Consider the following 12,845-nt stretch of genomic DNA (forward strand, 5'->3'; position numbering starts at 1 on the left):
ATACAATTTTTCCATTTCAGTTCTTCTGATACTCTTCTGAAATTACATAAGGAAATAACTGAAAACACTTCATTGAAACTCATTGGAAGTTAGGCACTAAGTGCTATTTGAGCCTTTTGAAAACCTCCCCACTGTTTTATACTGCACCGCCTCATATTCCTTTTCACTAACTTTAAAGAACGAACTGTCAACATCTGAGTTTTACTGAACACTTTAGAGTGAGTGAAATAAAGACAGAAAATCGTAGGCAAAATGAGATGTGGGCTGAAATATCATCAGCATAGAACATACCTATAGCTTTAGCCATGACAGAAGGAAACTACCATTAACTGTGTCTGTTACAATGCTTATAGTGTTGACATAGCAGAGTTGATCCCAGGATATTGAGAGATTGATTAGTAACTTAGCTTAGGTAGTTATTTTTCAAGCTCTTAGTACCTTTTTACAGCAATATAGTCATTGGTTATAACTAAAATCAAGCCTTAGCACAAGTTTTTCATGAAAAGAGAATATCAACACTAAACATGAGATGAACACAGAAAACTGTTCAACAGAATAGAACAAAGTAAAAATGTGTATCATTAAGATTGAAAACCTTGCCTGACAATTAACGATCAGCTTTCCTTCTAAAAACAATATTCTAGAATTGTTCTTCTTGAAAATCAAAGCAGACACATCTCTTGAGCTAATGCATCACTTCAGGTTCACTAGATTCTTTGAGTTGAAGCCAATCTCCAAATGCCTTCTTTCAGTGCTCAGCTTCTTCATTCTGGAATCTGCTCTAAAAATCTAACAGCCCTCCGACAGAGGTCCCCTGAGGGTGTCCATGGTTATGCATGATCTCTCTTCTGGAATGTTGTGATCCTGGTAACATTCTCATGTGCTGTACTTCAAGAATAATAGTTCTGCACTTTCAGTCCCCCAAAGAATGTACTAATAAAACTAAAAAGAACATTTTGAGGAAGGAGAGAAGCCGTCTTGAGCATGTCAAGCAGCACCACACTTCAATGCATTAGTGTAATTATGTTGTGTTTTGGCAACTCCAAAAGCACTAATCACAATTCATAATTGTGGCAAAATGTACACAAACAGCACTAATAGTTGCGTCTGTAATCTGGTTGCATTAACAAAATACTTAAACTTTGTTTTCCTGATTTTGATGTCACCGGAAATTCTTGGGGGAATAACAGCCTTTGTACAGTTGGCATCAATATTATGTAGTCCTATTTATCTATGCAAAAATGGGTGAAAATTAAGTTGTTACAATTTAATGGGTTTCTGCATTAACAGCAAATAGTAATGAGAAATTCTGATACTTGAAAATTACTTTGCAGTTTGGCAACATTGTATCTAACACACCAGTAAAACGTCGTAAAGTTATTTCTCAAGAAGTAACTGATGCCGTACCTATAAATTACCAAAACTCCTGGGAAAGCGTCATTCTACACTGTCGAAGTATACGAATAGGAACCCTTCGAAGAATGGTTGTGGAACCTGTGATTGTAAGTACACTTCTGCTTTGTCAGTCCCCTTTTCAAATTAGGTTGTCATTTTGGAATATTAGTAAGTAGCAATAATAATCTCTTTGGTTAGAAGGCAAAAGTCACGTGTATGTTTTTTCAGGGTATTTTAAACCTTTTAAATGAAAGCCAAAGTAAATGCAGAGAGAAATCCTGTATATGTTCAACAATCAGGCTGACAAACAGGGACATTGACATATATGGAAGATGCTAATTTCTTTAAATTTGGTTTAAATATATACTGCATTCAGTCTTGAAGTCAGCTTTCTTAAAACTTGGTTTTTAAAAGTTGGGGTTTTAACTAATATGACTAACTAATAACTAACTAACTAATAACTTACTATGAAGGCTTTTGGGGGGCTTATTTTGGCGGAAGCATGGGTTATGGAATTCCAGCAATATATAATACTAATATAGTTGTATCTTTCACAGTTTTGCCTTGATTTTATCAAGATACGTCTTGAAGGTCAGTACTTACTTTCTTTCCTCTTGCAGAAATTCTTTGTAAAGAAGTTGGGTTTTTGTTTAGAAATGGTTCAAAGCTTAATTTTTGATTATTTTCTTTAAATGTAGTAAAGTTTTCTTGTGTGTGTATATAAATATTTGTAACAGTAAGTTATACTAGATCTCTTTTCCCCACAGACAGCAACTAATATAAAAATCTGAGATATGTATATAACTGTCCTTGATATTGATTGGTAATGTCTGGAGAAGTAAAGAACTTTGGTCATATAAATAATCTATCCACCATTAGCAGGGATTGACGTATTTCAATATAATGTATGCTTACCCTGGAGGAAAATTTAAAATTCTTTAGATTGTTGTAGTATAGTCACAATTACATGATCATAGATTTTCCTAGTTGTAATAATGACTGTTGGTGTGCATCTTCCTCTGAGAGGGGTTGCAGTCACACCTGACAAGGATGATACTAGTAACACTTTTATACCTATACCTTTTAACACTTTATCATCAGCTCAGTTCAACAAGATGAAAATAGCAAGCTCAACAAGAGAGTAAATTATTGTTTTGGTTGCTGGTTATCCTCCGTGTCTGCACCCAATTCATCCTCTTCCTCCCTCTTTAGAATTTTTTTCCTTTTCTTTTGTCTCGCAAGCAGTTTGCATATTTCATGTCCCAGAGGAGGTAGGACTTTTTTTGTTTTTATAGTGACTTAATTTGGGGAATCATAAGGCTGCAGATATTCCCTTTATGAATAAGCTCTGTTTTCCCCTCTTAATCTTTTTACTCTTTTTGACTATGTTGCAAAGCTAAGTTCTGGAGAAAATAAGGTTTCCCTCCTTATGGAATAGTCATTCTTGTGTAAGGCCTTCATGTAAATGTTGACAAATTATAATGGTTCAGTATTTCCACGATATATGCAGTAAGGCCCTATACTACAAAGAACTTAAGCATGGATCAGTGGAACTACTCAAGTTAAGCATGTACTTTGCTAAAGTTAAGCATGTGCTTTGCTGGATGTTAAGACTTTGACATTTGTAAAGGATAATCTCTTAATATACATTCAGTAGTTCCGGAATCACCACCTTTATATATGAAATGAAATCTGGATATTCCTTTTCACCAGAAATCGTATTAGACATGGTCGAAAAACTTCCACCTGCTTTTTTTTAATGACTATTTTGACAGAACAAATTTCCATGGGAAATGTAAATTTTTGACATCCCAAAATTTATTTTCATTTATAAAAAAAAAACAAAACAAAACCCTGAAAACTTTAAAAATTTTGTTTTCAGCAGCCAGTGTTTCAATTAGAACATAAAAAAATTATTTTTTTTCGTGGCGGACAAAAAAAATTCCCAGCCAGCTCTTATTATTACTTCATAATCTGAGACCACATTTAGTTTTCAAACAACTTCATATATTTCAAGATAAAAATTCTTGTGAATTTTATTTTCAGTAGATTACTACAGGTTTTATTACAGTCTAGCTTGTATCTACAGTTCATCTGTCTTTTTCAACCTTGTAGTCATAATTTAGATTTAGGGATATAGCCAACTAGAGTTTATTCTGCTGAGTAAGTATTTAATCAAACCTTTTTTCTTTTCCTTGGATCTTCGAGATTTTGTTCGGCGCATGAAAGTCATAGTACTGACTGGGCTTCCATAGGGAAAAGCTGTGGTTTTGAACATTCCCTCTGTACTTGCTTTAACTATGTATTTGTATGTATCTCCATGGAAGACTGTCTGAAATTTCTTCTCTCCACTTTCCAAAAATACCTGGGTCTTGCTAGCCTTGCTCCTGTTCCCGTATAGCACTAGCAGGTCTTCATTTATTGTTAGAGAAAGAAGTGGCCATCTTATTGCCAGGTTTACATGGGTGACATTGGTCAGTGGAAGAACAGAGAGGAGGAGATGAAAATGAGGATGAAAGTTTAGTATGTCAGTCCAGACGCCCAGTGTCCAGTGTGTCAAACTCCACATAAACATATCCATACTTGTCAAGGATGGCAGGTATTCTGAAATTCCAGGAAGTGTTTGGACCTTATACTGTTCTTGACTTTAGGGCCCCACGGTGCTGCCCTTCCCCCCTATGTGATAGTAATAATTAACAATAAATGAAATATCCCATACAAGAAACCAGCCCCCTAGTGTAACATTAAAGGCTCTGTTATTTCAGATCTTCAGATGCAAAGACACCTACTGAGCACCTGGGCATCATATTGGAGGTAGCAAAGAGAATGACAATTCCTATGGAAGGAGAAGCACTTTTTGTGAATTTCATTGATGGAGAAAGGGAGACATCCCTTAAATGATCATATGAGGCCTCAAATCTTCTGTTGTAAGCTTCAGTTGATAAGGCATGCACCACACAGGTGATCGTGAGAGGGCTGCAGATCATTAGCAGGTCACTAGAGATCCAAAATGAGGACTCAGAATTGGGCAAGTGTCATGTATATGATACAGTTTTATCAACTTCTGGAGTCATGGTTACCTTCCCTGTGGCAAATAGTAGAGCTTTGTGGCTAAAACAATGGACAGATCCGTCCTCCAAAGCCTGACTAGTTCCAGCAGTCCTGAGCTGCTTCAAAGAGCCAAGGCCTTGTCCAGATGGGCCTTCCAAGACAGTGATAAAGCAAAAGAGATCTGGTTATCTGGGGAGACAAAGACCTGCTGTCCAGGAAAAAGATGATCAAGCCAGAAGACAAGCAGGCAAGCTTCCACTACATAAGTCCTTTCACTACTAAAAAGGTAAAAAGCCTCAGGAAAACTTATCAAATTTAAAACAGTCGGCCATATGATACAAGTTTCCAAGTATAGAGCCCCAGTCTTGGGGGGAGCCAGGGAATTTCTTCTGCTCGTGATCAAAATAACATCTGACCAATGAGTCCCAGACACACAGTATGGAAAATGTTCAGGATTCAGCAGTAAGAAGTCTTTTGCACACTGGCATAACTGTGACCTATGGAGATCCCTAGCAAGGCACAGGTAGTGTTTTCAGGGAAATGGATTACTTGAGCTAAGAAGAAACTCCACAATCTATCAGCAATCTGTGCCAGTCATGCCGGAATTCCTGTAGTTTATTTAATCTTGGTTTTGGTGCCAGTTGGTCCAAGCAACCGTGAGTTAGCATTCAGAGACTAGGGATATGGCATGTTGATGAAATTGTTGCCATGTTACTGAAAGGCAATAGACATACTGAGACAAGTAGCTAGTCTCCTGTCCCACATGAGACTTAAACCTTGTGCTGAATTTTTTTTAATAAATATGAATGTTCTCCCAGCAAATTCTATTCTTAAATCCTGTTGCTAATATGTTAGGCAAGAAGAATAGGAAATTTTTTTCCTACAAGTTGCCTTGCACAGTTTTTCACCAGAATAATGTCATCCTGAATAGCCTTGAAATTCAGGCCCAAAATATTATTGACCCTTCCCCTGAACCAGGAAATGACCATCTGGGAAGAAGGATAAAGGAGTTGGAGGCGCAAGTGGTGTTCTCGTCCATCCTCCCCGTGGAAGGAAAAGGCCTGGGTAGGGACCATCGAATCGTGGAAGTCAACAAATGGCTACGCAGGTGGTGTCGGAGAGAAGGCTTTGGATTCTTTGACCATGGGATGGTGTTCCATGAAGGAGGAGTGCTGGGCAGAGACGGGCTCCATCTTACGAAGAGAGGGAAGAGCATCTTTGCCAGCAGGCTGGCTAACCTAGTGAGGAGGGCTTTAAACTAGGTTCACCGGGGGAAGGAGACCAAAGCCCTGAGGTAAGTGGGAAAGCGGGATACCGGGAGGAAGCACAGGCAGGAATGTCTGTGAGGGGAGGGCTCCTGCCTCATACTGGGAATGAGGGGCGATCAACAGGTTATCTCAAGTGCTTATATACAAATGCACAAAGCCTTGGAAACAAGCAGGGAGAACTGGAGGTCCTGATGATGTCAAGGAACTATGACGTGATTGGAATAACAGAGACTTGGTGGGATAACTCACATGACTGGAGTACAGTCATGGATGGTTATAAACTGTTCAGGAAGGACAGGCAGGGCAGAAAAGGTGGGGGAGTAGCACTGTATGTAAGGGAGCAGTATGACTGCTCAGAGCTCCGGTACGAAACTGTGGAAAAACTTGAGTGTCTCTGGATTAAGTTTAGAAGTGTGTGCAACAAGAGTGATGTAGTGGTGGGAGTCTGCTATAGACCACCGGACGAGGGGGATGAGGTGGATGAGGCTTTCTTCCGGCAACTCACGGAAGCTACTAGATCGCATGCCCTGATTCTCATGGGTGACTTTAATTTTCCTGATATCTGCTGGGAGAGCAATACAGCGGTGCATAGACAATCCAGGAAGTTTTTGGAAAGCATAGGGGACAATTTCCTGGTGCAAGTGCTAGGGGAGCCAACTAGGGGGGGCGCTTTTCTTGACCTGCTGCTCACAAACCGGGTAGAATTAGTGGGGGAAGCAAAAGTGGATGGGAATCTGGGAGGCAGTGACCATGAGTTGGTTGAGTTCAGGATCCTGACGCAGGGAAGAAAGGTAAGCAGCAGGATACGGACCCTGGACTTCAGGAAAGCAGACTTCGACTCCCTCAGGGAACAGATGGCCAGGATCCCCTGGGGGACTAACATGAAGGGGAAGGGAGTCCAGGAGGGCTGGCTGTATTTCAAGGAATCCCTGTTGAGGTTACAGGGACAAACCATCCCGATGAGTCGAAAGAATAGTAAATATGGCAGGCGACCAGCTTGGCTTAATGGTGAAATCCTAGCGGATCTTAAACATAAAAAAGAAGCTTACAAGAAGTGGAAGGTTGGACATATGACCAGGGAAGAGTAAAAAAATATTGCTCGGGCATGTAGGAAAGATATCAGGAGGGCCAAATTGCACCTGGAGCTGCAGCTAGCAAGAGATGTCAAGAGTAACAAGAAGGGTTTCTTTAGGTATGTTAGCAACAAGAAGAAAGTCAAGGAAAGTGTGGGCCCCTTACTGAATGAGGGAGGCAACCTAGTGACAGAGGATGTGGAAAAAGCTAATGTACTCAATGCTTTTTTTGCCTCTGTCTTCACGAACAAGGTCAGCTCCCAGACTGCTGCGCTGGGCATCACAAAATGGGGAAGAGATGGCCAGCCCTCTGTGGAGATGGAGGTGGTTAGGGACTATATAGAAAAGCTGGACGTGCACAAGTCCATGGGGCCGGACGAGTTGCATCCGAGAGTGCTGAAGGAATTGGCGGCTGTGATTGCAGAGCCCTTGGCCATTATCTTTGAAAACTCGTGGCGAACGGGGGAAGTCCCGGATGACTGGAAAAAGGCTAATGTAGTGCCAATCTTTAAAAAAGGGAAGAAGGAGGATCCTGGGAACTACAGGCCAGTCAGCCTCACCTCAGTCCCTGGAAAAATCATGGAGCAGGTCCTCAAAGAATCAATCCTGAAGCACTTAGAGGAGAGGAAAGTGATCAGGAACAGTCAGCATGGATTCACCAAGGGAAGGTCATGCCTGACTAATCTAATCGCCTTTTATGATGAGATTACTGGTTCTGTGGATGAAGGGAAAGCAGTGGATGTATTGTTTCTTGACTTTAGCAAAGCTTTTGACACGGTCTCCCACAGTATTCTTGTCAGCAAGTTAAGGAAGTATGGGCTGGATGAATGCACTATAAGGTGGGTAGAAAGCTGGCTAGATTGTCGGGCTCAACGGGTAGTGATCAATGGCTCCATGTCTAGTTGGCAGCCGGTGTCAAGTGGAGTGCCCCAGCGGTCGGTCCTGGGGCCGGTTTTGTTCAATATCTTCATAAATGATCTGGAGGATGGTGTGGATTGCACTCTCAGCAAATTTGCGGATGATACTAAACTGGGAGGAGTGGTAGATATGCTGGAGGGGAGGGATAGGATACAGAAGGACCTAGACAAATTAGAGGATTGGGCCAAAAGAAATCTGATGAGGTTCAATAAGGATAAGTGCAGGGTCCTGCACTTAGGACGGAAGAATCCAATGCACCGCTACAGACTAGGGACCGAATGGCTAGGCAGCAGTTCTGCAGGAAAGGACCTAGGGGTTACAGTGGACGAGAAGCTGGATATGAGTCAGCAGTGTGCCCTTGTTGCCAAGAAGGCCAATGGCATTTTGGGATGTATAAGTAGGGGCATAGCGAGCAGATCGAGGGACGTGATCGTTCCCCTCTATTCGACACTGGTGAGGCCTCATCTGGAGTACTGTGTCCAGTTTTGGGCCCCACACTACAAGAAGGATGTGGATAAATTGGAGAGAGTCCAGCGAAGGGCAACAAAAATGATTAGGGGTCTAGAGCACATGACTTATGAGGAGAGGCTGAGGGAGCTGGGATTGTTTAGTCTGCAGAAGAGAAGAATGAGGGGGGATTTGATAGCTGCTTTCAACTACCTGAAAGGGGGTTCCAAAGAGGATGGCTCTAGACTGTTCTCAATGGTAGCAGATGACAGAATGAGGAGTAATGGTCTCAAGTTGCAATGGGGGAGGTTTAGATTGGATATTAGGAAAAACTTTTTCACTAGGAGGGTGGTGAAACACTGGAATGCGTTACCTAGGGAGGTGGTAGAATCTCCTTCCTTAGAGGTTTTTAAGGTCAGGCTTGACAAAGCCCTGGCTGGGATGATTTAACTGGGAATTGGTCCTGCTTCGAGCAGGGGGTTGGACTAGATGACCTTCTGGGGTCCCTTCCAACCCTGATATTCTATGATTCTATGATCTCTACATCTGGTCCTTACTCAAAGATTCCTAAAGAGAGAGAACAACATTGCTGGATGTCCATAGTGCTCGCCTTGCATAGAAAGGACAGCAGAGTTGAGGAAGGCTTGAAGACTTTTACGTTTGCATCAGAACGTGTGCACTTTTGAAAACCTAAACTTGACTTAAGTGACTAAAACAACAAGGAGTCCGGTGGCACCAGCAACTATACACCACACCACAGAAACACTAACCCAGGAACCAATCTCTGTAGCAAATCTCGTTGCCTACTCTGTCCCCATATCTACTCTAGCAACACTATCAGAGGACCCAACCACATCAGCCACACCATCAGGGGCTCGTTCACCTGCACATCTACTAATGTTATTTATGCCATCGTGTGCCAGCAATGCCCCTCTGCCATGTACATTGGCCAAACCGGACATTTCTTTTGTAAAAGAATAAATGGACACAAATCGGACATCAGGAATGGTAACATACAAAAGCCAGTAGGAGAGCACTTCAATCTTCCTGCACATTCTGTAACAGATTTGAAAGTAGCTATACTTGAACAAAAAAACTTTAGAAACAGACTTCAAAAAGCAACAGCAGAACTAAAATTCATTTGCAAATTTAACACTATTAATTTGGGCTTGAATAGGGACTGGGAGTGGCTGGCTCATTACAAACGCCGCTTTGCCTCTCCTGGAATTGACACCTCCTCATCTATTATTGGGAGTGGACTACATCCACTCTGATCGAATTGGCCCTGTCAACCCTGGGTTCTCCACTTGTGAGGTAACTCCCTTCCCTTCATGTGTCAGTATATTTATGTCTGCATCTGTAATTTTTACTCCATGCATCTGAAGAAGTGGGGTTTTTACCCATGAAAGCTTATGCTCAAATAAATCTGTTAGTCTTTAAGGTGCCACCAGACTCCTTGTCATTTTTGTGGATACAGACTAACATGGTTACACCCTGATACTTAAGTGACTGAGTCCCTTTCGGGGGGGGGGGGGACAAGTCAGTAAGACTTGTGCTCCTAAGTAACGTCAGCACTTTTGAAAAACGTACACTTAGTGGCTTGTGAATCCACCTTTTAGATGAATTAGGAAACTAATGAGATATTATTATGTTCCAGCAGAAAAAGAGAGAACCAGAATCTTTTTAAATCCCACTCTACTTGCTTAGCAGGATCTTTGTGAGTAGAAAAAGGGGAAGCGTCTAAAAAGAGATTATCAAGCTTATCTCTTGGTGTTCTGTACACGTCTTTGCCAAATGTCATAGAATAAGTTTGCTTTTGTAGTCTTTGCAGAGTGGTGTTGCAGGCAGTAGTCAAATGGCTTTCATGCTAAAATGATGATCTGCTTTAAATATATCTGTCCAGCACGAAGTAAGATTTAAGTTCCTACTTTATTGCTGAGAACGTGTGTGTGTGTAGTCACTGATGTAGTCCAAATTGTCACTAAAGAAATTTTATTATTTTTCATAGAATATCAGGGTTGGAAGGGACCTCAGGAGGTCATCTAGTCCAACCCCCTGCTCAAAGCAAGACCAATCCCCAACTAAAACATGACCAGCCAGGGCTTTGTCAAGTCTGACCTTAACTTCAAAGGAAGGAGATTCCACCACCTCCCTAGGTAACGCATTCCAGTGTTTCACCACCCTCCTAGTGAAAAAGTTTTTCCTAATATCCAACCTAAACCTTCCCCCACTGCAACTTGAAACCATTACTCCTTGTTCTGTCATCTTCTACCACTGAGAACAGTCTAGATCCATCCTCTTGGGAACCCCCTTTCAGGTAGTTGAAAGCAGCTATCAAATCCCCCCTCATTCTTCTCTTCCGCAGACTAAACAATCCCAGTTCCCTCAGCCTCTCCTCATAAGTCATGTGTTCCAGTCCCCTAATCATTTGTTGCCCTCTGCTGGACGTTCTCAAATTTTCTCACATCCTTCTTGTAGTGTGGGGCCCAAAACTGGACACAGTACTCCAGATGAGGCCTCACCAATGTCGAATAGAGGGGAACGATCACGTCCCTCGATCTGCTGGCAATTACCCTACTTATACGTCCCAAAATGCCATTGGCCTTCTTGGCAACAAGGGCACACTGTTGACTCATATCCAGCTTCTCGTCCGCTGTAACCCCTAGGTCCTTTTCTGCACAACTGCTGCCTAGCCATTCGGTCCCTAGTCTGCTGCGGTGCATGGGATTCTTCCATCTTAAGTGCAAGACTCTGCACTTGTCCTTGTTGAACCTCATCAGATTTCTTTTGGCCCAATCCTCTAATTTGTCTAGGGCCCTATGTATCCTATCCCTACTCTCCAGCGTATCTACCATTCCTCCCAGTTTAGTATCATCTGCAAACTTGCTGAGGGTACAATCCACGCCATCCTCCAGATCATTAATGAAGATATTGAACAAAACCGGCCCCAGGACCGACCCTTGGGGCACGCCACTTGATACCGGCTGCCAACTAGACATGGAGCCATTGATCGCTACCCGTTGAGCCCAACAATCTAGCCAGCTTTCTATCCACCTTATAGTCCATTCATCCAGCCCATAATTCTTTAACTTGCTGACAAGAATACTGTGGGAGACTGTGTCAAAAGCTTTGCTAAAGTCAAGGAATAACACGTCCACTGCTTTCCCATCATCCACAGAGCCAGTTACCTCATCATAGAAGGCAATTAGATTAGTCAGGCATGACTTGCCCTTGGTGAATCCATGTTGACTGTTCCTGATCACTTTCCTCTCCTCTAAGTGCTTCAGAATTGATTCCTTGAGGACCTGCTCCATGATTTTTTCCAGGGACTGAGGTGAGGCTGACTGGCTTGTAGCTCCCAGGATCCTCCTCCTTCCCTTTTTTAAAGATGGGCACTACATTAGCCTTTTTCCAGTAGTCCGGAACCTCCCCCGATCACCATGAGTTTTCAAAGGTAATGGCCAATGGCTCTGCAATCACATCCTCCAACTCCCTTCGTACTCTCGGATGCAGCGCATCCGGCCCCATTGAGTTGTGCTCATCCAGCTTTTCTAAATAGTCCCGAACCACTTTTTTCTCCACAGAGGGCTGGTCACCTCCTGCCCATGCTGTGCTGCCCAGTGCAGCAGTCTGGGAGCTGACCGTGTTTGTGAAGACAGAGGCAAAAAAAGCATTGAGTAAATTTAGCTTTTTCCACATCCTCTGTCACTAGGTTGCCTCCCTCATTCATTAAAGGGCCCACACTTTCCTTGACTTTCTTCTTGTTGCTAACATACCTGAAGAAACCCTTCTTGTTACTCTTAACATCTCTTGCTAGCTGCAACCCCAAGTGTGATGTGGCCTTCCTGATTTCACTCCTGCATGCCCGAGCAATATTTTTATACTCTTCCCTGGTCATTTGTCCAACCTTCCACTTCTTGTAAGCTGCTTTTTTGTGTTCAAGATCAGCAAGGATTTCACTGTTAAGCCAAGCTGGTCACCTGCCATATTTACTATTCTTTCTATACATCAGGGTGGTTTGTCCCTGTAACCTCAATAAGGATCCTTTAAAATACAGCCAGCTCTCCTGGACTCCTTTCCCCCACATGTTATTCTCCCAGGGGATCCTGCCCATCAGTTCCCTGAGGTTGTCAAAGTCTGCTTTTCTGAAGTCCAGGGTCTGTTTTCTGCTACTCTCCTCTCTTCCCTGTGTCAGGATCCTGAACTCAACCATCTCATGGTCACTGCCTCCCAAGTTCCCATCCACTTTTGCTTCCCCTACTAATTCTTCCCGGTTTGTGAGCAGCAGGTCAAGAAGAGCTCGGCCCCAGTTGGTTCCTCCAGCACTTGCACCAGGAAATTGTCCCCTACGCTTTCCAAAAACTTCCTGTATTGTCTGTGCATTCTGTATTGCTCTCCCAGCAGATATCGGGGTGATTGAAGTCTCCCATGAGAACCAGGTCCTGCGATCTAGTAACTTCCGTTAGTTGCCAGAAGAAAGCCTTGTCCACCTCATCCCCCTGGTCCGGTGGTCTATAGTAGACTCCCACCACGACATCACCCTTGTTGCTCACACTTCTTCTAAATTTAATCCAGAGACTCTCTCAGGTTTTTCTGCAGTTTCATACCGGAGTTCTGAGCAGTCATACTGCTCTCTTACATACAGTGCAACTCCCCCACCTTTTCTGCCCTTCCTGTCCTTCCTGAACAGTTT

General features: G+C 42.7%; 1 protein-coding gene across 18 annotated transcripts in view; it reads left to right on the top strand.

Moving 5' to 3' along the window:
• The window catches only part of SENP6 (SUMO specific peptidase 6), a 178,152-nt gene that overhangs the window by 113,700 nt on the left and 51,607 nt on the right, over positions 1 to 12,845 (top strand). For all 18 annotated transcript variants that reach the window (XM_043542530.1, XM_043542534.1, XM_043542533.1 and 15 more), the window contains 2 exons: positions 1,335 to 1,502; positions 1,953 to 1,986. In XM_043542530.1, coding sequence (XP_043398465.1) covers positions 1,335 to 1,502; positions 1,953 to 1,986 — 202 coding nt within the window. The remainder of the gene's footprint in view (positions 1 to 1,334; positions 1,503 to 1,952; positions 1,987 to 12,845) is intronic.

Source organism: Chelonia mydas, chromosome 3 (assembly GCF_015237465.2).
Source record: "Chelonia mydas isolate rCheMyd1 chromosome 3, rCheMyd1.pri.v2, whole genome shotgun sequence".
NCBI lineage: Eukaryota > Metazoa > Chordata > Testudines > Cheloniidae > Chelonia > Chelonia mydas.